This window comes from Martes martes (assembly GCF_963455335.1).
Source record: "Martes martes genome assembly, chromosome: 7".
NCBI classification, from domain to species: Eukaryota; Metazoa; Chordata; class Mammalia; order Carnivora; family Mustelidae; genus Martes; species Martes martes.
The window spans coordinates 63,878,715-63,902,366 of NC_137894.1; the positions used below are offsets into that span (position 1 = coordinate 63,878,715).

Sequence of the window (23,652 nt, forward strand, 5' to 3'; positions counted from 1 at the left end):
ACTAAATCCAAAGGATAGTCTAGTTCTCATCTCATTAGACCTCTCAGCAGCTTTAACTTATTTATTTCCACTTGGAAATACTTTAATTTCTTAGATTCTGGAATACCTGTTTGTTTTTTGCCTGACTTCTAAAGTTGGAGTTCCTCAAAACAGACTCTTTAGGTGTTTTTTTCCATTCCGATAGCACTACACACTGTATCTCTTAACTTGACCTTTCTTTTGAACTATAGACTCATATCTAAAGCTCACAAGACATGTTTACTGGCTATTTTACGTACATGTGATAATGAACATGTTGAAAACAACCCTTGAGCCCGTGCCTAAATCCTGCTTTGTATTTTCTCCCTGCCTAATAAATGATATGCATTTCCATACACTTAGTTTCTTAGGTGAGAAACTTCAGAATCAACCCCGCATCTAAGCCAATAGTCAATTTTGTTAATGTTACCTCTAGAATATTTCTCAGTCAGTACATTTTTCTCCATCCACATCAGTCCAAGCCATGATTTCTTGTCTGGACCTCTGCAATAGTTTACTTGCTTCCATTCTTGCACCCTCCAATCCATTTCCACAAAAGGCCCAGAATAATCTTTTAAAAAGGTAAATCCCATCATGTCGCTCTCCACTTAAAAGCCTTCCTTGGCTATTCATTGTACTTAGACTTAAAAACTATACTCATAATATGGTCTATCAGAACTGGCTGATCTGGTGGTCTGGGCTCTTTCCCTCTTACTTATTATTATATTCCAGTGAAACTTGCCTTCTTTTTAGGTCCTTTTAAAGAATTGAAGGTTTTTAGGACCTCTGCACATGCTATTCTCTTCACTTGGAAAACTCCTCCATTCCTCTACTTGAGTAACTCTTACCTTTTGGTTTAATTGCACCTGGCTCACACATAAACTATGTCCCACTAGTTACTCTATCTTACAGTACCTTGTTCTTTTGTTTCATAACACTTAAGGCCATATGGATTTTAAATTTATTTGTCGATATGTTTAACATCTTTGCCCTCCATTAAATTAAGTGCTTCAGACAGTAGATTTCATAATAGTTTTGTCTGCAATTATATATCCCAAATACTTAATATAGTACCTGGCATAGAGCAAGTACACAAAAAATACTTGCTGAATGAAAGGAAGAAAAGAATGGACCTATCTTAAGTCTCAAAACAAGTTAGTGGCAAAGCCAAGATTCAAAATCAAGTCTTCCCTTTCAGATCTTTAAATTATTTCATTTTTTAAATTACTCCATACTTTCTACACAAGATGCCTTTTTTCTAAGTGCTTTTGATACACTTTAATATATGCTCTACTATATACAATTTAATTCTATGTAACATTCTGAATATTTGTTAATGCTTATCCTATTAGCTTTTTTTTTTAAAGATTTTATTTATTTATTTGACAGAGAGAGAGAGAGAGAGACAGTGAAGGCAGGAACACAAGCAAGGGGAGCAGGAGAGGGAGAAGCAGGCCTTCCACTGAGCAGGGAGCCCAATGGGATGTGATATGGGGGATCCCAGGACCCTGGAATCATGACCTGAGCTGAAAGCAGAGGCTTAAAGACTGAGCCACCCAGGTGCCCCCATTAGCACTTCTGTATTATTTAACAAAAGATTTTTATCTTTGAAAATAAAGTCAATATTTTAAATAAAATACTTAGTGTGGCTTTCACAAAACAACATTTACCAAATAAGAGATTTCAAAAATGGTATGTCAGGACAATTTTATCTTAATAATTTTTTCTTAGGTAAAATAAAGTAAATTAATTTTAAGGGGGAAAATTGTGATTAATATGATTTTAACTTCAAATACAAAATATTAACTTCAAGAATTACCAAGTCTGGGGCACCTGGGTGGCTCAGTCAGCCATTGTGGGATGGAGATGCCAAGGGTAGGGCTCCCTGCTCACCAGGGAGTTTGCTTCTCTTCCTCTCCCTCTGCTCCCTCCTATTTCATGTGTGTGCATGTGCTCTCTTTCTCTCAAATAAATAAATAAATCTTAAAAAAAAAAATCACTAAGTCTGACTGACTCAATATTCTAGCTGTGTGAATTTAAGCAAGTCATTGAATCTTAGTCTGTAGAGGCTATGTCTTACCTGGCCACAATTTCACGCCTGCCTTTTCTTTATAGCTTAAGCATTTATTATTCTCTATCACAATAAAAATTAATTCAACAGAAGTTTATTGAAGGTCTATTCTGTTCCTGGGAATGTAGCTTTTATTTTAGTGGAAGAAGACAGATATCAAACAAGTGAATATACAAACAAGATGATTTCAAGATGCTGAGGGCTTTTAAAGTTGGGGAGAGAATAGGGGAGATGAGATATTTACTTCAGTCCGTCAGAAAAGGTCTCTCAGAGGTATCTTCTGGGGTAAGATATGAATGTCAAGAAACCAGCCAAGAGAATATTTGGGAAAAGGCACTCCAGGTTAAGCAATGTTTTTCAAACTGCAGGCCCTGATCTACTTGTGGAACACAAAATCAATTAAGTGGGCTGGGGCCATACCGAAAAAATACTAGAATGCATCACAAGAAATCAGACTTTTGTTTCAGTTATACATATATTTAAACATATATGTATGTGTGTGTACATCCATCCATACATATGTATGTATGCATGCCTACCCGGGTCACAATGTTAAGTGTAGTTTTTACTATAATTAGGTCAAGAAAATTTGAAAGCCACTGAGGTGGAGAGACCAGCCAGTTTGAAGGCCTCATGGACTGGAGAGAGCTTTGTGAGTCATTGGGAGAAAGAAGGCCAGCATGGCGGAAGTGTGCACTGGGGAGGAGAGGTATAAAAAAAGGTAGGAAATGTATATAATTTTCCTACATATAACCTCTGGCCAGTATCTTATTCTGGACTGCCACCTCTGTTCTCCTAATGGTTCATCATTAAGAAACAACAAGGCAGAATTATCTCCCTGCTTTAATGTCACTTTGTAAACTGTTATTAAGAGAAGTTAGCAGTTACTCTAATGTGACTGTGAAATTAACCTCTAAGAATGTATTTAGAGTGACAATGTATTACTTGAATAATTAAAAAGTGAAAACAAGTTCATGAACCCTGGGGGAGCCCTCTGGTTCCTTTCAGATCCTTACTATAATGAAAAACTTTAAAGGTCATTTAGTAGTATTTAATTTTGCAAATCTCTTGGATGTAAATGCAAAAAGAAATAGTATGAAGAGACCACTTAAGTCCAATGTAGAGAAAAAAGTAAGCAGCCCGAGACTGTGGATGTGACTCTTCCACTAACCAGCTAGGTGTCCTCCCAACTTATTTAACTTTCTCGGCCCTCAGATTCCTTATGTGTGAAAAAGAAGGAAGAACAGGTGTTCAGTAAGGTCACTTCACATTGTAAAATTTTATGATTCTACGCTTAGATCATTTACTATTTTAAACAATGCAAAAACTAACCTGGTTGTTTTATCAGAACTTTTTAAAGAGGAAGTTACATGATATACAGTGAAGCTAATGTCCTTAACTTTACAGTAGGTGTCACAGTGTTTGGAGAATCAGAAGAAAAAGTCCAAGTTATCTCTGAAAGTTTCGGTCGTACTTAGGTTGACCTGCACTTTGGAACCGTGTGGATTCCTCCTATCACGGGATCAATATCTCAATAAATAACAAACTTCCCGAAAAGAAAGTTTAAACCTCAAATCATGTGTAACTAAAGCTGGACAACAACCCTCGGGACAAGGTAAATGGAAAGTGAGTTGGCAACACAACTCACCTACAAGTTCTCCAATCATGAAAAGCAAGTAAAGAACGGCAGCAATGGTCAATCTGGTTTTCACCTTTCTCTGCTTCAGTAACTCTCGCTGTCTGCTGCAGTTGTCACAGGGGTCCACCTTCAGACTCAGCTGACTGTTGGTCAAAGGTAAGTCCTGGTCCAGTAAGGAATCGTCGTCGGCCTGCAGGGCCGGGTGCGCCCCGTTAACAGGCCTTTCTGGGATTTCAGAACCATCGTCGGCCACCACAACTCGAAGTTTGTTAAACCGAGGAAGCCCCTCGTCCCCCACCTCGTCCGAGAAGTCGAAGGCGCTGGTGTCATTTAGAAACAGCGGCGCGTCGTCCTTCCGTAGCAGAGATTTGAGGCGCTTCCACGCGCCGGATCCGGCCATGGCAGAGGCTGAGCGGCACGGAACGGCTCGGTGCAGGCGGCCGGCCGGCGGCTCCCGCGGCCCCTACTTCACCGGAGCGCCAGTTCCCGCTGGCACTGCCGCGCGTCCCTCCCCATCCTGTGGAAAACGAAACACGTTATACACTAAAGGCGCCCCAACACTGCCCCCAAGTTCCGAAGCCCTGGCCGGCGGGGGCGCAGGCCGGCCCGGAGGCTCCGGGGCTCCGCGAGGGGGCGGCGCGTCTACCTGGGGCGCTGCCGCGGGGCCGCCGCTCATCTCCCCGCCCCCGGCCGCCTCGGCGGGGCCGACTCGCGCAGGTCGGGTCGGGGCCGCGCGGGGAGCGGCGCCGTCCTCGTGCCGGCCGCTCCCGCAGCTCCAGGCCGGCTCCCCGGGTCTGACAGGTTCGGGGCCCGGCGCCGGGGGCCGCCGCCTCTCCCCGCCCTGCGCGAGGCCGCGCGCGTGCGCCGGAGCCGCCGCAGGCGAGGAGCGCGAAGGAGGGGTGGGCAGGAACACACGCAGGCCCGCTGCGCAGGGCTGCGGCGCCCGCGAGGGGAGGGGCAGGGGCGCGCGCCGCAGCCCCCTCCCGTCCCGCCGGTCCTGGCAGCGGAGCCCCGCGCGCCTGCTTCTCCCCGAGGGGCACTCACAGGGATGCCCCTGTCTCCTGCGCAGCCTTGCCACCTCCCCAGGCGGAGAAGCAGGAGCAGATGAAGCCGGGCCTGCGGACCAAGTGGGTAGATTCGAACGGTCCCGCCCGCCCGGGGCTGGGCGTTGCTGCCGGAGCCCGCTCGCTCCACCCGAGGAGGGCCTCTGGAATCTTGGGTCAGGACCTCGGTTGTGGATCCGTAGCAGAAAACGAATTTAGCGCTTTCTTGCCAAGTGAGAAACCAACCGGCTTTCTCTCCTCGAGTTGCTGCTTCTCTGGCAAGTTGGCAAAATTTGCTGCACCATCCGGTCAATTTCAAGAGGGCAAGGCCCTCTCAAGGTCGTCAGCAATTCTAATTCCTTTGTATTTACGATTGCTTTTCATCAGATATGTGTTGTCCTGTGTGTGTTCGCTGCCATGTTCCTTTTCCCTCCATTTATAACATGGACTAAACCCAAGCACAAAATCTAGTAGGGGTTTCCGTTTTAGCCTTTGGTTCTATTAACAACAACAAATTTAGAAGAACTGAGTTCTGAGTATTAGTTGCTGATTTAGATCTAAGCTGTAATGGTGAAATGGAATGGCAATAAGCCTCCCCACTCCTCCCTTGAGGTCTTAAGAGATTCTTAATCCAGATTCCTTGGATAGGTTTTAGGGGATTCTGGAGGCCTTAAACTCATGTGCAAAATATTGTGGCTTGTATGTATTTTCTTGAATTAAGTCCCTTAGCTTTCATCATATTCTCAAAAGGGTTTAAGACTCAAATTTTAAGATTTAAAAACAGCAACATTGTCAGGGGAACTCATAGAGCAAGCCCCTAGCTAACACTTGGAGTTGAATTGTAGTGAAACTCCTAGTTACCCTGTGATAATGGATGTTGTATTTTGACAGTAGTCTACATGGATTACCAAGTTTCAGGTTACAAAATACACAATAAAAAGTCACACGGAGCATCCTCTTCCTCTGAAGATTCAGACGGTACTGTAGAATCTTGCATCCCACGGGTGCCAGAGCACCAAATGTTTTTGGACTCCCCAGCAATCCTTCAGTCTTGAATGCGCCCCATACTCCTACACAGCTGCAGCCATGGGAGTCAGATCAGGAAACCTGGATCAGAGATGCCATGGTTCCCAAGACCAAGGAGGGCAGCCTTGCCTAGGATATTTAATAACCAGAGAGCTCAGGTCATTATCAGCTGAAGGGACAGTGCTTACCAAGCCTTGGTTTCCTAACCCCAAATATCTTAATCCATCCAACTCAGGAGTAAATTATTTTTATTTTTCATTTCAGTTTGTTTCATTGGCTGAAATTCTGCTAATGAGAAATACACATAAATAAAGCAAATATGTCAGGAATGTGATGCTCTTTCTTTGGTATAAATTGTTCAAATAAAATTCCATTCAAGGAAAGGGGATAGACGTTTTCAAGAAAAGTTGAGGCAGAACATGGATTGTTTTGGATACTTACGGCAAGCTTTGTTGGGAAGGTCTGCGGTTCTGCCTCCCAATTTATTTTTACTATTTTATATCACTGGATATCTAAATAGAGTGATAGGAGATAAAAAACTGGATAGTGATTTTAATGTATGTCCACAAATTCTGATACTCGCCCAATCCAGAAATAGAGCTTAATCTCCCTCCCACTGAATGTGAGCTTCTCTTAATGAATACCATGTGGCCTACAATGAATAGAATATGACAATAGTGACAATGTATGACTTAAAAGACTAGGTCATAAAAGGCACTGCAGCTACCTGCTTGTTCTCTCTTGGATCAGCTGTGCTGAGGAAGCCAGAGTTACCATGTCACAGGGAACTCGAGCAGCCCCAAAGAAAAGCCCAGGTGATGAGAAATGGAGAGCTCCTGCGAAGAGCCATGTGAATGAGCCACATTGGAAGTAGATCCTCCAGCCCCAGTTAAACTTTCAGATTGTAGCCCAGGAGATGTTGACTGAAACCCCAGAAAAATCCCGAACAGAACCAGCCAACTAAGCTGCTCCCAGATGACCCACAGAGACTGTGAGATAATAATGTTTATTGTTTTAATATAGTAAGTTTAGGGAAAATTTGTTTCAGAGCAATAGATAACTAATACACTCAATCTCAACTTGCCTCTGTACCAGGAAAGACACTTTTTATTTTATCACTTGGGCCCTTGTTCCTAGGCTTGGCCTTGAGCTAGTGGCATGATTTCTAGCATTGAACTTTAAAATGGGCTGATTAGACTTCTGTGAATAGTCTTGGCGTGTAACCACCATTTGCAACCTTATTTCTATGTATTCAGAATTTATGACAATAGACAAATGAACTTTTGAAACATAATCAGTTATAATCTGGTCCTGCCTACAATTCAGCTATTGCTCAGCATGCCATTCTTTTATGAGACTTCATAGTTCTTTCCAGTACGGAGAACTTTTCTGCATGAGCAAATAGATAAAGTTGCTAACCATTTGTCCCGTCTCTTAACCAGGTAACTCATAATACACAAATTGTTTAGGTAATAGTAGATGTCTGACGTTTAAAAGACACTTGGCTCTGGCAGTCAACTAGAGTAGCCCCACAATATCCCATGTCAAAACCTGTTTTCTGGCCCAGACATTTTTCAGAACAAATGACAATGCTGAAAATAATACCATATCTAACATTTACTTGAGGTTTTTTTATGTGCCAAGCACCTCCGCAAGAGACCTGATTTATATCGGCTCATTTAATCCTTAGACCATCACTGTGATAAAGTTAATGATTCAAAGCATGGGTCTTGAAGTCTGACTGCATGTGTGTGCGTGCTGGTTTCACCATTTAGTCCTATAATCTCTGGCAAACCATTTAAGCAATTTTTGCTTCAATTTTCTTACTTATAAAAGGGGCTTGATGAGAGTACTCACTTCCCAGGGCTATGGTAAGGATTCAGTGAGATATGCACGTAAAGCATGTAAAACAGCATGTACAGAAATGCCTGGGTGGCTCAGTCAGTTAAGTGTTTGCTTTCAGCTCAGGTCATGATCCCAGGGTCCTGGGATGGAGTCCTGCTTCTGGCTCCCTGCTCAGCAGGGAACCTGCTTCTCCCTCTCCCTCTGCCTGCTGCTCTCCTTGCTTGTGCTCGCTCACTCTCTCACTCTCCCTCTGACAAATAAATAAAAAAAATATTTTTTAAAAAAACAACAGAGCATATATAGTTCCTGGCACGTAGTAAGTGATCCATCAATGCCAACTATTAATATTTTTAAAGTAGAGGGACACCTGGGTGGCTCAGTTGAGTAAGTATCTGCCTTTGGCTCAAGTCATGATCCCAGGGAACCTGCTTCTCCCCCTTCTCCCCATTCATGCTCTCAACCATTAGCCTACATTATCCTCTCAGTCTGTTTCCACACACAAATGGAATGATCTACAGAAATGTACTTAGACTCCTTGAAGTACGTTAGAAGAAATTCCTATTCCATACACCAAAGATCTGCCATCACCTCCAGACTTCAGCATCACCCTGTGAAATCCTTCTTGGAAAGGAAGGGGGAGGGAGTGGAAAAGTTTTCAAAAATGGAAATATGAGAGGGTGGTGCCTGGGTGGCTCAGTCAGTTAAGGATCTGCTTTCTGCTCAGGTCATGATCCCAGAGTCCCAGGATCAAGCTCTGTGTTGGGGGGGGGTGTGTCTCTGCTCAGCGGGGAGCCTGCCTCTCTCTGCCCCTCCTTCCTGCTCTGCTCTCTCTCTCTCTCTCTCTCTCCTTCTCAAATTAAATCTTTAAAAAAAATTTTTAATGAAAATATGAGAAAAGTTGCCACTTAACTGACAGGCTCAAATGTTGCATATTCTTCTTCCTGAGAACTCCTTTCGCCATTGGAATAGGTGATTGTAGGAGATTCTCAAAGGATGTTTTTGGAATGTGACCCCTTATCTTTTTCAGGAGGGGATGAAAGCTGTCAGCTTTGTATGGACAAGGGTTGGTGATATGACACACAACTACAGAGTCTAATAATCTCTTCTTTTTGTGGATTGCTCTGGTAACAGAGAAGCTGGAGATTCTGTTTAACCCCTCTTCCAAGGGGAGGGGAAGAACACAGAGTAGTTAAGAGAATTGCCCAAGGAGAGGGAAGTTTCCTTGTTGGACAAAGAGGACGTAAAGGAGAGGGCCAAGTCAATGTATCCCGCCAGGCAAACCGACATGTGAGCCAAAACCTACACTAAACAAGTTCATTGTTTTCACACCTTCATTTTTATCTTCCCTTAGTTTTGGAAGTAAATGCACCTGTGAATTTCTCTGACCATGTCTGGCTAAAACTAGAGGGAATAGATGCTGGGACAGGTTGAAGGCATAAACACACCAGCCCTGGAGCCTGGAGGAGGCAGCGAGGCTCCGGGAGCTTGATGGTGTGAGGGTGGAAGGCTGACTTTGGATGTGCTTTGGGAATCTTTCCTCAGACAAGACAAGCTTCTTCCACTTCTCTAATTTTGCCATCCTTTCACTATGATCCCTCGCAGCATACTGTTTCAGGACTCACTTTCTGTCTGCAAAGTGGAAAATAGTACTTGTCCTACCTATTTCCTAGAACACTGTAAGAATCCAGTGAGATTTTGCATGTGAAAACATTCCCTTACCTACTTTACAGCTGAACCAAAATGCAAAACATGGGTACAGACAAATGCTGATTGTTAAGAAGCCTCCACTGGTATCTGTCCCTTTCTAGGAGAGTGAGACTCCAGAAATTCCTTGGTTTGTGAAGGGCATATTATGACTTTGTTAGATCTCTAAATCACAACCACACGCATTACTGTTACTATTACTTCATTTGTATCCTAAGTTATTTTTGTGTCCAGGGCACCTAACATTGTGCTCAGAGCAGAAGCCTTGTAAATTCACGTGGATTTATATGCAAAAATGTTTTAATCATAGAGAGTTCATTCATAACTTTAAATTCCACTAAAACATTCGTATTTCTTGAAGCTGGTCTATAGTTTCTAAGAAATTCTTAGTGGTGAGCTTAGTCTGTCTCATACTGATCGGGAGATGATGAATACACTAATACTCAGTTTATATTTATACAAGACTTATTTCAAAGAACACTGTAATGTTTATGAATTAAAACTAAGACAGAGAAGCAAATGCAGACAAGTGACTCTTCTGTGGCCTCTAACAACTGGTGGCTTTAAACAATGAAGGCCATTGTGTAAGAGCTCCCTCCTAGGGTTATTGTGAGGATTAATTAGATTAAAATCTGCAAAGTGTTTTGAGTTTTTCCCAGAACTCTTTTATAAATAAAGATGGCATTAATTTTTTTTTAAGTATCCTTATATGGGTCCTTCCAGAATCAAATGTAGCAAATTCACCTGCTATTTAACTCCCTGTATTCCCTGAAGCAAAAAAAAACCCATGACTAAGCCAACCTAGATGATCCTCTAATGGTTTTAAACTGACCGTGGGAGCATACATGGATGAGCAGATTTTAGTACCCTAATCACAAAGATCTTGGTGTATGATTTACATGACACAATAATGCCTCCTAATCACGATGCCACATGGTAATTAGATATAAATTACTATAATTATTACAGCTGTTTAATACTGACCCACAAAGTTTTACCCTCCTTTTTGTGATTTATATTTTACTAACTCACATTCTGCTCACTTACAGATGGGGTTTAAGGCAGCCTTCCCTTTAGTAGGTGTTTCTCACCTTCAAACTCTGGAAATGATGACCATTTTTCCTATTAGGTACTGTCTAATCTTCCTTGTATGCACAGAAACACATAGACACTGATGAAAGACAGGAGTCTTAACGACCAACTCTCCCGCAGCTGATGATGTCGCTTTGGAATGTAGGTAAAGTCCAGAGCCGACTGCCAAGAAGGAATTTTTTTTTCCAAGAAATTATTCTTGAAATGTCTTTGGCAGGAATTTTTTTTCCCAAGAAATTATTCTTGAGACATCTTTGGTGCAAAAGAAGTGATTTTATTGGGGTGCCTGGTGCCTCCGTTGGTTAAGCGTCTGCCTTCGGCTTGGGTCATGATCTCAGGGTCGGGGGATCAAGCCCCCCCCCCCAATCTGGCTGCCTGCTCAAATTTTGCAGGCTCAGAGCATATTTCTCCCTCTCCCTCTGCAAGGGGTCTCTCGCCCTCTGCAGCTCCCCCTGCTTGTGCTCTCTCTCTCACACAGTCTTTCTCTCAAATAAATAAAATAAAATAAAAATTTTTAAAAGTGATTTTTTAAAAAAAGATTTTATTAGAGAGAGAAAGACAGAGAGCATGTGCAGGGGCAGGATGAGGGACAGAGGGAGAAGCTGACTCCCCAAGGAACAGGGAGCCGATGCAGAACTCAATCCTCTAGGATCATTACCTGAGCCAAAGGCCATCCCTTAACCAACCGAGCCACCCACGGACCCTAGAAGTGATTTTACTAAAGCATGGGGACGGAAACCTTGGCAGAAAGAGGGAGGGGCTGCTGCCTCTGCTGCCTGGTACCCTGGGATTGTGATTATATACTTTGGGATTGGGAGAGGTAAAAGTGAGGAGGTGTCCAAAAGGACTTTCATATGCTAAAGAAGACTCAAGGGATACCGGAAGCCTTGCTATTGTCACATTAAGGTTGTTTTCCGCCCGTCTAGCAAGGTGTTAACAGTTGGGAGGCTCCTGGAGGAACAGTGTACTCTCCCTTCCTCAAGTATTTGTCAATGGGCTGAAGGTTCTGAGGACATTTAATTGTACCTACATTTCCTTCTGCCTTTGTTTCCCACATCTCTGAGGTTCCTTGGGAACCCCTTCTGCTGTGGCTCCAGATCTGTGATCTTAATCCTGTTCCCACTGACCCACCCAGCCCCTGCCGTTCCCTTCCCTGACCCAGAAGGAGCTCTCTGAATATTGAGTGGTGGGTGTGGGGCCTCCCAATGGGGTAGAAGCTGGAGGTGTGGGCTGTGAAAGAATTCACCCGTGGCAGAATAGGGGAGATAGAAGTTCATTGAATACAAATGGGCAGGACAGCAAAGGAGAGACTGTCTGCCCAGGGGGCTGTGGTATGGGGCTGTAGTTAAGGGGGGAAGGTGAGGAGGTATGGGAACAGATAGAATTCTCCTTAAGTCAGCTAGGGTTTATGGCTGTTTGGAGGTGGGTCCCCTGATGGGCCTGTCTGCATTCAGCCTGGTGGTCCCTGTGGGCCCTTTTACCCGACTTAGGTTTCCATTGCTCAAGCCTGTTGCCTAAAAGTGGACTTTACAGTGGGCTTATGGTAGCAGAAACAGTGGAGCCGGCCCAGGTGGAGTCTGGGGAAGAGCAGGACGAGAAGCCCATTGTAAATGAGAAACCCATCTGGCAGGTGACCAACTGTCCCAGTTTACTTGGGATGGAAGGGATTCCCAAGACCTGGGACTTTTGGTATACTGGGATGAGTTTACCTTGTGGCAAGAATAGATTCTGTACCCGTGATATTGCTGGGCAGGGAGAGTATCTTCCCTGGGAAGGATACCTTGTTCCTTTTGGGCTCAGCAGCACACTGGGCTGGTTGTTCTCCAGAATTCTCTGGGTGTGATTCCTGTCACAGTGAAATGGAAGAGGTCAAAGGTGTTCAAGAGGGAGGCCAGCCACAGCCAGGTAGAGGCCCCAAGACACCAGGACCTGTTAGAGCCACAGAGGCCCCAAATCAGTTTGTAGCTTTGCAGGTATGGAAATGATGCCTGAGGATGAGGTTGGGGAAATCAGTGTATACCCAGCTGCCCCCAGAGACTGACAAAATTGCTGTGAGGTTGATTACTTAATTCTCCTGGGGCTACAACTCTCTTATTGCCCTGGATGTCCTCTTCACAAAACCAATGAATATGAGAAACTAAGTTACCTTACAGCTAGAACAAAGGTGACTGCGGATCTTAATGACATTATTTATAGGCCTCATGACCTCTCCTGGCCTTTTGTGCTCCTGGTTCCCTGCTGGGATGTTCTTCATTCTCGGTATCTGGCTAAAGGCTGTCTAGCTTTCAAACCCTATAGATTCTGCCCAGTTTCCCTCCTCCTTTCCCTCCTTTCTCCTCCCCCCTTCCCTTCTTTCTTTGTTTCCTGCCTGCCTGCCTTCCACAAATATTGAGTGTTTATCATATGCCAGTCACTAAAGTAGGCACTGGAACTATAGAATTAAATAGACAAAGTCTAGATGATAACCCATCCCAGATTAGTCCTGTATACACAGCACAAATTCTAATTCTTTATTATTAAATTTCCCCAGATTATGTATAGACTGTTGATATCTGATGTGGTTTTGGGATATAGGTAAGATTTGGTGGGGTGGGGTCCGGAGCCAATGGCGGAGAAAGAATTCTTGAGATGTCTTCAGTGCAAAAGGTGGTTTTATTAAAGCACGGGGACAGGACCCGGGGGCGGAAAAAGCTGCTGCTTGGGGTTGTGAGGGATGGCTGATTATGTAATTGGCTGATTATGTACTTGGGAGTTGGAGGAGGTAAGGAAAAAGGCAGATGTCCAACAGGACTTTCAAATGCTAAAGACGACCCACAGGATACTGGAGGCCTTGCCCTTGTCAAGTTAAGGTTGTTTTCCCTCTAGCGAGGCATTAACGTGAAGATAGCTGGGAACTTTCTTGGAGGAACACTACACTGCCTGCTCCTAGGATCTGTCAGGGCCACAGTTTGTTTGTTTATTTATTTATTTATTTTTTAAGATTTTATTTATTTATTTGACAGAGAGAGATCACAAGCAGGCAGAGCAGCAGGCAGAGAGGAGGAAACAGGCTCCCCGCTGAGCAGAGAGCCCGCACCCTGAGATCATGACCTGAGCCAAAGGCAGAGGCTTTAACACACTGAGCCACCCAGGTGCCCCAGGGCCACAGTTTATAAGGACATTTAATTGTGTCTATATTTCCTTCTGGCGCCTTGATTATTCATAGAGATGCTTTGTTCTTATGAATTGCTAAGGCTTTTGTAAGCGGAGGAAGACTCAACTCTTGTAGGATTGTGATCTCTATAAATTAACTATTTGTTTTGCTTTTCCTTAGCTTTAGGGAAGCCAGGAGTATCTGAGGAATGTCACATATATGGGGGTGGGAGCAGGGTTGTGGGGTGTCAGCTTCTGCTTTGTCCTTTGCTTGCCTCTATTCCCTCATCAATATCTATATGTAATTTCTAAGTGAAAGTGAAAAATTAAAAGCTTTCTTCTTAGTTGAATTTCAGTTTAGTCTTTCTGAAATCATTCCGCAGGCCCCCATCTGGTGAAGTCTTCAGATAACTAACTCTAGCCATTGTGTTGATTTTTATCATCTAGGGCAGGAAGTTCACTTAATATTACTGTTGCTGCCTTTAGTCCTCCCAGTTGTGCTTACTTCTGAGTTGTGACCTCATAGCTCAGAGCCCTGTCTTCATTTTATAAATAGTTAGGATATTTTTTATCCCAAAGTGCATTACTTTGCACTCGTTCCCACTAAAGCTCATTTGTCAGTAGTCTGACCACATGGTCAGATTTACAGGCTCTTCTGACTAGCCCAGGGATTGGCAAGCTTCTTCTATAAAGGACCAGATAATAAATAATTTCAGCTTTGCAGCACACCTTGGTGCTGGTCGCATTTGTTCAACTCTGCTCTTGTCAAAGCAGCCACAGATGATAATAAATGAATGAGTATGACTTTAATTATGGGCACTGAAATGCAAATTTCATATGCTTTTCACATGTCACAAAATATTAGTTGTCTTTTCCTTTAAAAAAAATCATTTAAAAATATAGAAACCGGGGCACCTGGGTGGCTCAGTGGGTTAAAGCCTCTGCCTTCAGCTCAGGTCATGATCCCAGGGTCCTGGGATCAAGCCCCGCATCGCATCGGGCTCTCTGCTCAGCAGGGAGCCTGCTTCCTCCTCTCTCTCTGTCTGCCTCTCTGCCTACTTGTGATCTCTCTCTGTCAAATAAATAAATAAAATCTTTAAATATATATATATATATATGGTATGTGTGTGTGTGTATGTGTGTGTATATGTATGTGTGTGTGTGTGTGTGTGTGTGTGTGTGTGTGTATATATATATATATATCTACCATTCTTAGCTCAAGGGCTACCCAGAAATAGGCACAGGCTGGATTTGGCTTGTGGGCTGTAGTTTGCTGACCCTGATCTAACCCATCACTAGATAGAAGTGTTATTAGAGATTTTACTGCTCGCTGCTTCCTCCTAATCACATATACATATCTTAGAGAGCCCCTTGCTAGCAAAGATGCTTGAGGAGTCAGTCTCTTTATTTGGGTCCATCAGTCTCTGCTTCCCAATGTACTATTAAGGCAGCAACGTTTGGACCTTCCAACTGTCTTCATACAGGTGGAATGTAGCTGGGGTCCCAGAACCCACTAGAGTGGTCTGTTTGGGGCTGCCCAAGCATGCCAGTGGCTTTTGTTTAAATGCCTTGGACTTTACAGAATGGAAATCTGATCATGTGCCCACACTTCCCCCACACCCTCAGTTCAGCCCCTCTGAGCTGTAGCCACACTGAAGTTGCATTGTTTGGGGCTTGGGCCATAGTTATGATAGGCAATAGTCTTAAATGGAATGCTTTTCTTCACCACTCCTTTACCTCATTAGTTCTAGATGAAGTCTAGAACCACTCTTCCCCATGGCACCCATCCCATCCCAAGTCTAGACACGTCTATGACGTGTCTTCATGTCTCACTTTGTAATTTTATCTTCATTAGTGGCACTATTTGACTAATGGCTGCTTCCAACTCTCTTTATTAGAATCTGCTCTGTGAGACTTGGGTGGGGGGGGTCTTATCTCCTGCACCTGACTCTGTGCCTGGCACATAGTAGGTGCTTAGTAAGCATCTGTTGAACAGAGGAACCAGAGCCACAGCAGACCTTAGCTTATTAGGCGGGCACTGTTCTTGATAGCCGGCCCCTTCCCTTACTAGCAGAGAGAACTTGAATTACAAGATCTCCTTGAGCTTCAGTTTCCTTCTCTGTAAAATGGAGACAACAGTTACCATCAATGGGTTGTGGTGATATAAATGAGATAAAGTGACTGGCACCTGGTTTGCTTTGGTTACTATTAGATTAATGGACCCCTTCCCCACTTCCTCTCATGGATGTCAACCCCACAGTTGTCTGATGCCTCTACGTCAGATCCCCCCAGTGCACAGGACTCTACCTTCCTGAGGAAGACTGCACTGTTTCCTTTGAGAAATCCAGAATTAGAAATGTGACTACTATGCCCGCCATACATCAGAGGCCTTTCCAGCATCTGTCACTTGGGCCCTGTAGTTCCCTCCCCTGGCTGGAATTGGAGGCTCCACCCGTTGTTTTTGTTTCTGAGCTTAGTTCCTCATTGCCTCACGAAACATTCCAGTTTTCCGGGACTTTTATTTCAGGCTTTCCTTTGGAAATCTGTCCAAGGTTTTCTTTTCTTTTCTTTCTTTCTTTCTTTTTTTTTTTTTTTTAAAGATTTTATTTATTTGACAGACAGAGATCACAAGCAGGCTGAGAGAAGAGAAAGCAGGCTCCCTGCTAAGCAGAGAACCCCATGCGAGGCTCGATTCCAGGACCCTGGGATCATGACCTGAGCCAAAGGCAGAGGCTTTAACCCACTGAGCCACCCAGGCGCCCCTGTCCAAGGTTTTCTTAAGGTGTTCAGGTAGATAATATCAAGCTGTTCTCTTTTCTTTTTTTTTTTTTAAGATTTTATTTATTTATTTGTCAGAGAGAGTGAGCACAGGCAGACAGAGAGGCAAGCAGAGGCAGAGGGAGAAGCAGGCACCCTGCTGAGCAAGGAGTCCGATGTGGGACTCCATCCTAGGACCCTGGGATCATGACGTGAGCCAAAGGCAGTCGCTTAACCAACTGAGCCACCCAGGCGTCCCTAAGAAGTTCTCTTTTACCTACATGTGATTTACTTCCTCAAAAGTTAAGTAAATTAATTTGGTAAGTTTTCCCTTTAAAAATACCATTTTGTTTGGTGTGCCTGGGTGGCTCAGTCGGTTGTCTGCCTTCTGCTCAGGTCATGATCTCAGGGTCTTGGGGTGGAGCCCCATGTTGGGCTCACTGTTCGGCAGGGAGTCTGCTTCTCCCTCTGTTCCTCCTCCCACTCATTCTCTCTCTCTCAAATTAAAAAAAAAGAGAGATACCATTTTGTCATCTTTCTCTTAAGTTAATTTTAAGTATTTAGCCTGCCTGTTTCACAAGTAAACCTTAACTTCCTGGGTTCTCTCCAGAGATTTCTTAATGATAATAAATATTTTCATATAATAAAAATTATAATATTTTGAGCCCAATATGTATCAAGCACTGTGCTAAGACCCTTAATTAAATGTGTGCTTTAATTTAACCTTATAACAACCTTGTATGGTTGATACAATTATCTCCACTTTATACATGGGATAGATGAAATTTTTTAAATACTTTGTTCAAAGTCACACAATTAGAAGATGGTGGAGTCAAGGCTTGCATTCAGGTTTGTCACAGCCCAGTGCCCATCATCTTTCCATTCTGACATTTTCTTCCCTTCTTATGCTTAGTGGTTGTTGGTGGTACTGGGTGGGGGGGCATGTGTATCACATTCCCACTTTTCTAACCTCCTGGGGAGCAGCCAGCTATTATGACTGGTACCATTTTGGCAAATGGTCCCTCAGTGTCATAGTAAAATTCTATCAGAACTCATTTAAGTTTTAAAGTTGTACCCTTTCACTTAAAACCATCTGTCCGTCCGTCCATCCATCCATCCATCCATCCATCTATCCATCTATCCAACCAATATTTCTTAGCAGGCTATCTTAGTCTGTTTGGGCTGCTATACCAAAATACCACAGGCCGGGTGGCGTATCAACAGCAGAAATCTACTTCTCACAGTTCCAGAGGCTTGGGTGTCCAAGATCAAGGCATTAGCAGGGTCATGTTCTGGTGAGGACCCTTTTCCTGGGTCATAGCCAGTGCCTTTTCACTGTGTCCTCACAGAGTGGGAAAGGGGAGGGAGCTCTGTGGGGTGTCCTTTGTAAGAACAAGAATCCCATTCATGAGGGTCCCACCCTCATGACCTAATCACCTCCCAAAGGCTCCATCTTCTACCGCCATCACACTGGGCATTAGGATTCCAACATGTGAATTTTGGGAGGACACAAACATTCAGATCATGGCAGAGGTTGTATACCAGACTCAGTGCTATGTGCTGAACATGTCTTAGGCTGAAGAAATGGGTCCCTCGTGTTTAAAATGTGTCCCTAGTGTTTAAAATTAAGACATGGAGGAGTTAATGGAAGAGGCACTTAAGGAGGAGGGTGTGGAGATAGGAAAGATGGAGAGAAAGGATGAGAAAGAGAAGTCACTGCCTTGGGGGCCCACAGGTCAGGAGGAGGCCGTTGGATATAATGAGGAAGGCAAGAGAAGATGAACAAGAGAGATTCTTATACACCAAGATAGAAGCGGTGAGGCGGAACCAGCAGAATTTCGCCCTGACATGACATACTGTCTCTGTTGGTGTGCCTTATGGTTTTCAGTTCCCTTTCCAACACCCAGTACTTTCCTAGCTTTTTGATGTTCTGTTTACTCTTTCCCAAGACAGCAGAGAGGACACCTTTTCATTTGTGTTCTCTGTAGCATCCCCATTTATCTTGATAGCCTACCAGAATTGCTGCAGTGACTAGCTGTTTTACTGTATGGAAGGGGTTCACTTCATTTTCCCCTTAGTTGTGTGTGTGTGTGTGTGTGTGTGTGTGTGTGTGTGTGTGTGTATGCATAATGGGTGCATGTGTACACAAAAGAGAAGTAAGGGGACCTGGACTATTGTAGTTCAGTCCTTACAGTCCAGTTCAAACAGAAGGATCCTGGTGACCTGGATCATGGTGGCATTCAACCTCAGTGGGTTAGTTCACTGTGCATCAGAGTCAGAAGCTTGGCACCCTGAGAAAATAGTCATTTCCCATTAACTTGGCTCACAGAAACTAATAAATACAAAACTAATAAATACAAAACAGACTATTGAGGGTATGTGGGAAAGTGTACGTATGTACATATGTTCTAGAGATCCATACTGAAGTGAGTGGGGATGCAATGACCTGGGCCTATTATTTGCTTTAAACTATTTTAGTTTTTCAAAATGCAAGAAAGTGAAGCAAGTGTGGGAAAATCTTGATAATGATTGAATCTGGGTAATGGGTATTTTATACTACTTGTCTGTTTTGTATTACATACTCATTATTACTATATCTCTACTTCTGTGTGTTTGGAATTTTTCTTAATATAAAAATTAAACATATAGGGGCACCTGGGTGGCTCAGTGGGTTAGAGCCTCTGCCTTCAGCTCAGGTCATGATCCTGGGGTCTTGAGATCGAGCCCCGCATCGGGCTCTCTGCTCAGCAGGGAGCCTGTTTCCCCCTCTCTCTCTGCCTGCCTCTCTGCCTACTTGTGATCTCTGTCTGTCACATCAATCAATCAATCAATCAATCAATCTTTAAAAATTAAACATATAAAGAAAATGACAGTAATTTCCAGAAAGAAATTAAAAATCAGGTTACCTTGGTGTTCAAGTTACCTTAACCAGGAATACAATGTGGAAAGCTAATTCAACCTAAGACTACTGGGTCACCCAAGACGGTGATGTATTCCTGTCTGCAGCTAAGGAGCTAATTCTCCCCTTCTGCTCTTCTACCTCAGGATCTAGTTCTGGGTTCTGTCTTAGAGACTAAGACATCCACGGGCTTCTCCCGTCCTACTCCCTGTCCTGGGTCAGACACTTAAGTCCTGCCCCAGACTGTATAGGTTGGTGCCTCTGTTGTGACTGCCACTGCCAATAGGCATCTGATTCTCCTTCCAGCTTCTCATTTTGCTTTAGGACTTCTCATTCCTGGGATACATGAGAGACCCTGCTGACTCAAGTGCTGGCTCAGCTTCCACTCCTGCTGGCACCCCCGTTCTATCGGGTCTCCTAGGGGCTTGAAACCCGAGAAGCAGCAAGGCAGGGCACGGTGAGGATTCCTGACCTTGCTGCCTGATCCGTCCGCCCACCTTCTGCCTTGTTTGCAGGGCACCCATCCTGGGGAGGACACAGATGGCTAAAGGGAAAGGCGCTGAGGATACCTCTGTGTTTTACAAATCGTGTTCAAGGGCATGATTTATTTAATTCAATCCTCATTCGGATCTGTGAGATAGTTGTCATTCTTATTTGAAGAGATAGGAAACTAGGACACTGCGAGGTGAGGTCATGTGTTTATAGCCACAGAGTTAACTAGCAGCAGGACCCTGATGGGAACTTAGGTATTCCTGGCCCCTGGAGGAGTTTATCTGTATCTAAATCCAAGTTATTACTAAACTAGTATAATTCCCTAATTAAACTATTATTTGTAGTAACCAAGTTGTGTTACCACAAATGATGAGTCATTATTAGAGCAGGCTAAAGTTGTTCAATAGGGAAATGCCATATTTCCTTTTCATCTGTGGGTTATGAACTTATTTATTTATTTCTAAGATTTTATTTATTTATTTGACAGAGAGAGACAGACAGACAAATGGACAGCACAAGCAGGCAGAGCAGCAAGCAGAGGGAGAAGCAGGCACCCCACTGAGAGGGGAGCCCAATGCAGGACTTGATCCCAGGACCTGAGCCAAAGGCAGATGTTTAACAGACTGAGCCACCCAGGCACCCCTGCACTTACTAATTTAAACAAGACATTCCTAATTTTTCATTATGAGGAGTTGATAAATAATATCTATAGTTGGTAAGTCAAGCAAAAGGGGTGTAAATGGATTACATTACAGTTTCAGTGGTAATCGAGAGTAGAACTTAAAACAGAAACTTGATGGAACCTGAGTAATGGGTGTGGCAGAGATGTGGTTGGTGGGGATGGGAGGAGGGAGACTTTTTCTTTCTCATTTTATTTTTATTTTTATTTTTTTAAAGATTTTATTTATTTATTTGACAGAGATCACAAGTAGGCAGAGAGACAGGTAGAGAGAGAGGGGGAAGCAGGCTCCCCGCTGAGCAGAGAGCCTGATGCGGGGCTCGATCCCAGGACCCTGAGATCATGACCTGAGCCGAAGGCAGAGGCTTTAACCCACTGAGCCACCCAGGCGTCCCTCTTTCTCATTTTAGACATGTCTATACCTTTTGAATTTTGGGGGGGTGGGGAGGATGTGAGTGGATTGGGGGTGGGGAGGGCAGAGGGAGAGGGAGAGAATCTTAAGCAGATTCTGTGCTGAGTGTGGAGCCCAATGTGGGGTTCAATGTCACAACCCTGAGATCATGACCTGAGCCAAAATTAGGAGTTGGATGATTAACCAACAGCCACCCAGGTGCCCCAATACAGTCTGAATTTTTAAAAATATGAGTAAGTTTTACTTCTATAAATTAAAAAAGTCATTTAAAAGTAGAAAAAAAGAAATGAAATAGAATGAAAAGTGTCCCCTCAATGAGTGATTTTTAAGTAGATATATGTAATACTTGGCAGCCAATAGGAAAAAATAAACGAGGTTCACCTATACACATCTTAAGTAGAAAAGGCAGATGGTAGCATGATATGGTTAAGAAAATACTTAAGCTTAAATATATCGTGTGCAGGTGTGCGTGCACACCAAACTAGGAGGACACATATCGAAGTGACCCCAAAGTGTAAGGATGAGGGGTGGGGAGGAGAGAAAGATTGTGATAGGATTACCTCTCTTCACTTCTGGTTACAGTTTGGTTTTTTTCAAGGGGCAGATATTGAACATGAACATGAATGGACTATTTTGCACCTTCAAAGCTACAGTGGTTCTGACTACTCCCCCTTTTCCTTTTGTCAAAGGAGAGTCGAGTGTGATTGCACTGTGTTATGTATGAGGGTCAGGATCTTACACTGACTTGTGGTGAAGAAATTCACTGTTCCTTAATATTGTTAGAAAAGGGGAAGTCTGTGAGTGGAATCATTCCACTCTCATGTGTTAATGTCACAACAGAGCTGACCAAGTCTGATTCATGTTTCTTTTTGTGTTGTTAGATTTCCTTTCTTTGCTTTTTTTTGACCAAGATCGTGTGGGATTTAAATCTCCAAATTCAGTATCTCGTGATTGTAACAAGGTATCCACCCCACACTTTGGAGTCCTGGACTTAGGAGTCTTAACTAAGCCTGATACTTGATTGAATCCTTTTGGCAAGGAGAAGCCAGGTTACGACTTGAGCAGTATGTCTGTGCAGTCCCGGAGGCAGCCTCCACAGAGGAGCAGAAGGAAATAGAAGATACAGTAACTAGTGTAGAGAAAGCTGAAGAAGCAACATTTAAAACAAGGTGTCCTCATCCGGGACAAAAAAGTGTCGAGGTTCAGATTTCTTAAGGAAACAATTGCAGAAAGGGCAAAAATATCTTGATTCTGGGGATTATAACATGGCTAAAGCAAAAATGAATCAAGGTTTTGAGTTCAAGTCCCACACTGGGCATGGAGCCTACCTAAACACACACACACACAACAACAACAACAACAACAACAACAACAACAACAATAACAACAAAAATGAAGAATAAGCAGCTTCCTACTGTAGTTCTAGATAAGACAGAAGTCACTGGTGACCACATTCCCACTCCATAGGATCTTCCTCAGCAGAAACCGTCCCTTGTGGCTAGCAAGTGGCTGGCTGATTAAAAGAGCTGAATCTTCTAATTCCCATTATTTCTCCTTAATATGTTACTTCTCTGCTTTTCATTTCCTTTCACTCACTAAGTCATTTGAGAATGACAGCTTTGCAGGTAGCAGTAGTGTGTGCTGCTATTGTAAGGGAATATACATGTGCAGAGTTTTGATTAGTTTTAACAGTGCACTGAAAAAGAGAACATGTTAGAGCAACATAAAGTAATCTATTTGAAAATGATTGTATATATTACCTAACTCCTAGTGTAGGATTAATTGAACAAGTTACAAGCAAGTTTTAAAATTGTAATCTTTTGGCTTTCTTTAATTCATCTTAATTATAGCTTAGTATGTTACTCTTATTTAATATAACCTCTATTGTATTGATTTCTTCTGTATTTTCCTTTTGGATTTTGTAAAACAGAAATTTAAGACAACCAGATGGAAGGAAGGTCACATTCTTCCAACAAAAATAGATGGAGCTCTGAAAGATTTGTTTCTTTGTGCTTGAACTTGAATGGCCCTAAATGTGTTTCAACTTTAACATTAGAATTTTACTTGGGCAACATATGCCCATTCTGCTGTAACTTACATGACTCTGGTGCTAACAGCTGCCTTTGAGGCTAGTATTCTTATTCCATTCCATAGTGTCAGAATATCTTTTGTTGAAGATGTGAAGGAAGTACGCATGTGCATTGACTGTTGAATTCAGTTTTGTGCCATTTTTGTAAATACAGTAGTTTTGCACACAAAATAATCCTTTTGGTGATTCTTGTATTTTATTTTATTGTGGAAAGGACAGTTAACATAAGATTTACCCTCCTACCAATTTTTTTTTTAAGATTTTATTTATTCATTCATGAGAGTCAGAGAGAGAGAGAGGCAGAGGGAGAAGCAGGCTCCCCACCGAGCAGGGAGCCCGATGTAGGACTCGATCCCAGGACCCGGGGATCATGACCTGAGCTGAAGGCAGGTGTCCAAACATCTGAGCCACCCAGGTGCCCCCCTCCTACCAAATTTTTAAGTGTTGATATATTATTGTTGATTGCAGGTATAATGTTGTAGAGTCGGTCTCTAGAACTTACTAAGATTTTTAAAAATTAACTGGGGCGCCTGGGTGGCTCAGTGGGTTAAAGCCTCTGCCTTCGGCTCGGGTCATGATCCCAGGGTCCTGGGATTGAGCCCCGCATCGAGCCCCGCATCGAGCCCCGCATCGAGCCCCGCATCGGGCCCTCTGCTCGGTGGGGAGTCTGCTTCCCTTTCTCTCTCTGCCTGCTTGTGATCTCTGTCTGTCAAATAAATAAAATCTTAAAAAAAGAAAAAACATTTAAAAATTA

At 43.3% G+C, this 23,652-nt stretch overlaps 2 protein-coding genes and 1 pseudogene across 3 annotated transcripts in view; 2 read left to right on the top strand and 1 right to left on the bottom strand.

Moving 5' to 3' along the window:
* The window catches only part of SLC30A4 (solute carrier family 30 member 4), a 30,225-nt gene extending 25,714 nt beyond the window's left edge, over positions 1 to 4,511 (bottom strand). Inside the window, exons 1-2 of the mRNA XM_080807886.1 lie at positions 4,375 to 4,511; positions 3,738 to 4,245 (exon numbers count right to left, since the gene is read on the bottom strand). Coding sequence (XP_080664012.1) covers positions 3,738 to 4,128 — 391 coding nt within the window. The 5' untranslated portion in view covers positions 4,129 to 4,245; positions 4,375 to 4,511. The remainder of the gene's footprint in view (positions 1 to 3,737; positions 4,246 to 4,374) is intronic.
* The window catches only part of BLOC1S6 (biogenesis of lysosomal organelles complex 1 subunit 6), a 71,301-nt gene continuing 51,404 nt past the window's right edge, over positions 3,756 to 23,652 (top strand). Inside the window, exon 1 of the mRNA XM_080807887.1 lies at positions 3,756 to 3,884. The gene's annotated coding sequence lies outside the window, so the exon portion shown is untranslated. The remainder of the gene's footprint in view (positions 3,885 to 23,652) is intronic.
* Positions 17,960 to 22,330, top strand: LOC308346666 (cAMP-regulated phosphoprotein 19-like; annotated as a pseudogene). Its single transcript has 3 exons — positions 17,960 to 18,095; positions 21,849 to 22,099; positions 22,200 to 22,330. The product of its transcript is annotated as a cAMP-regulated phosphoprotein 19-like (transcript).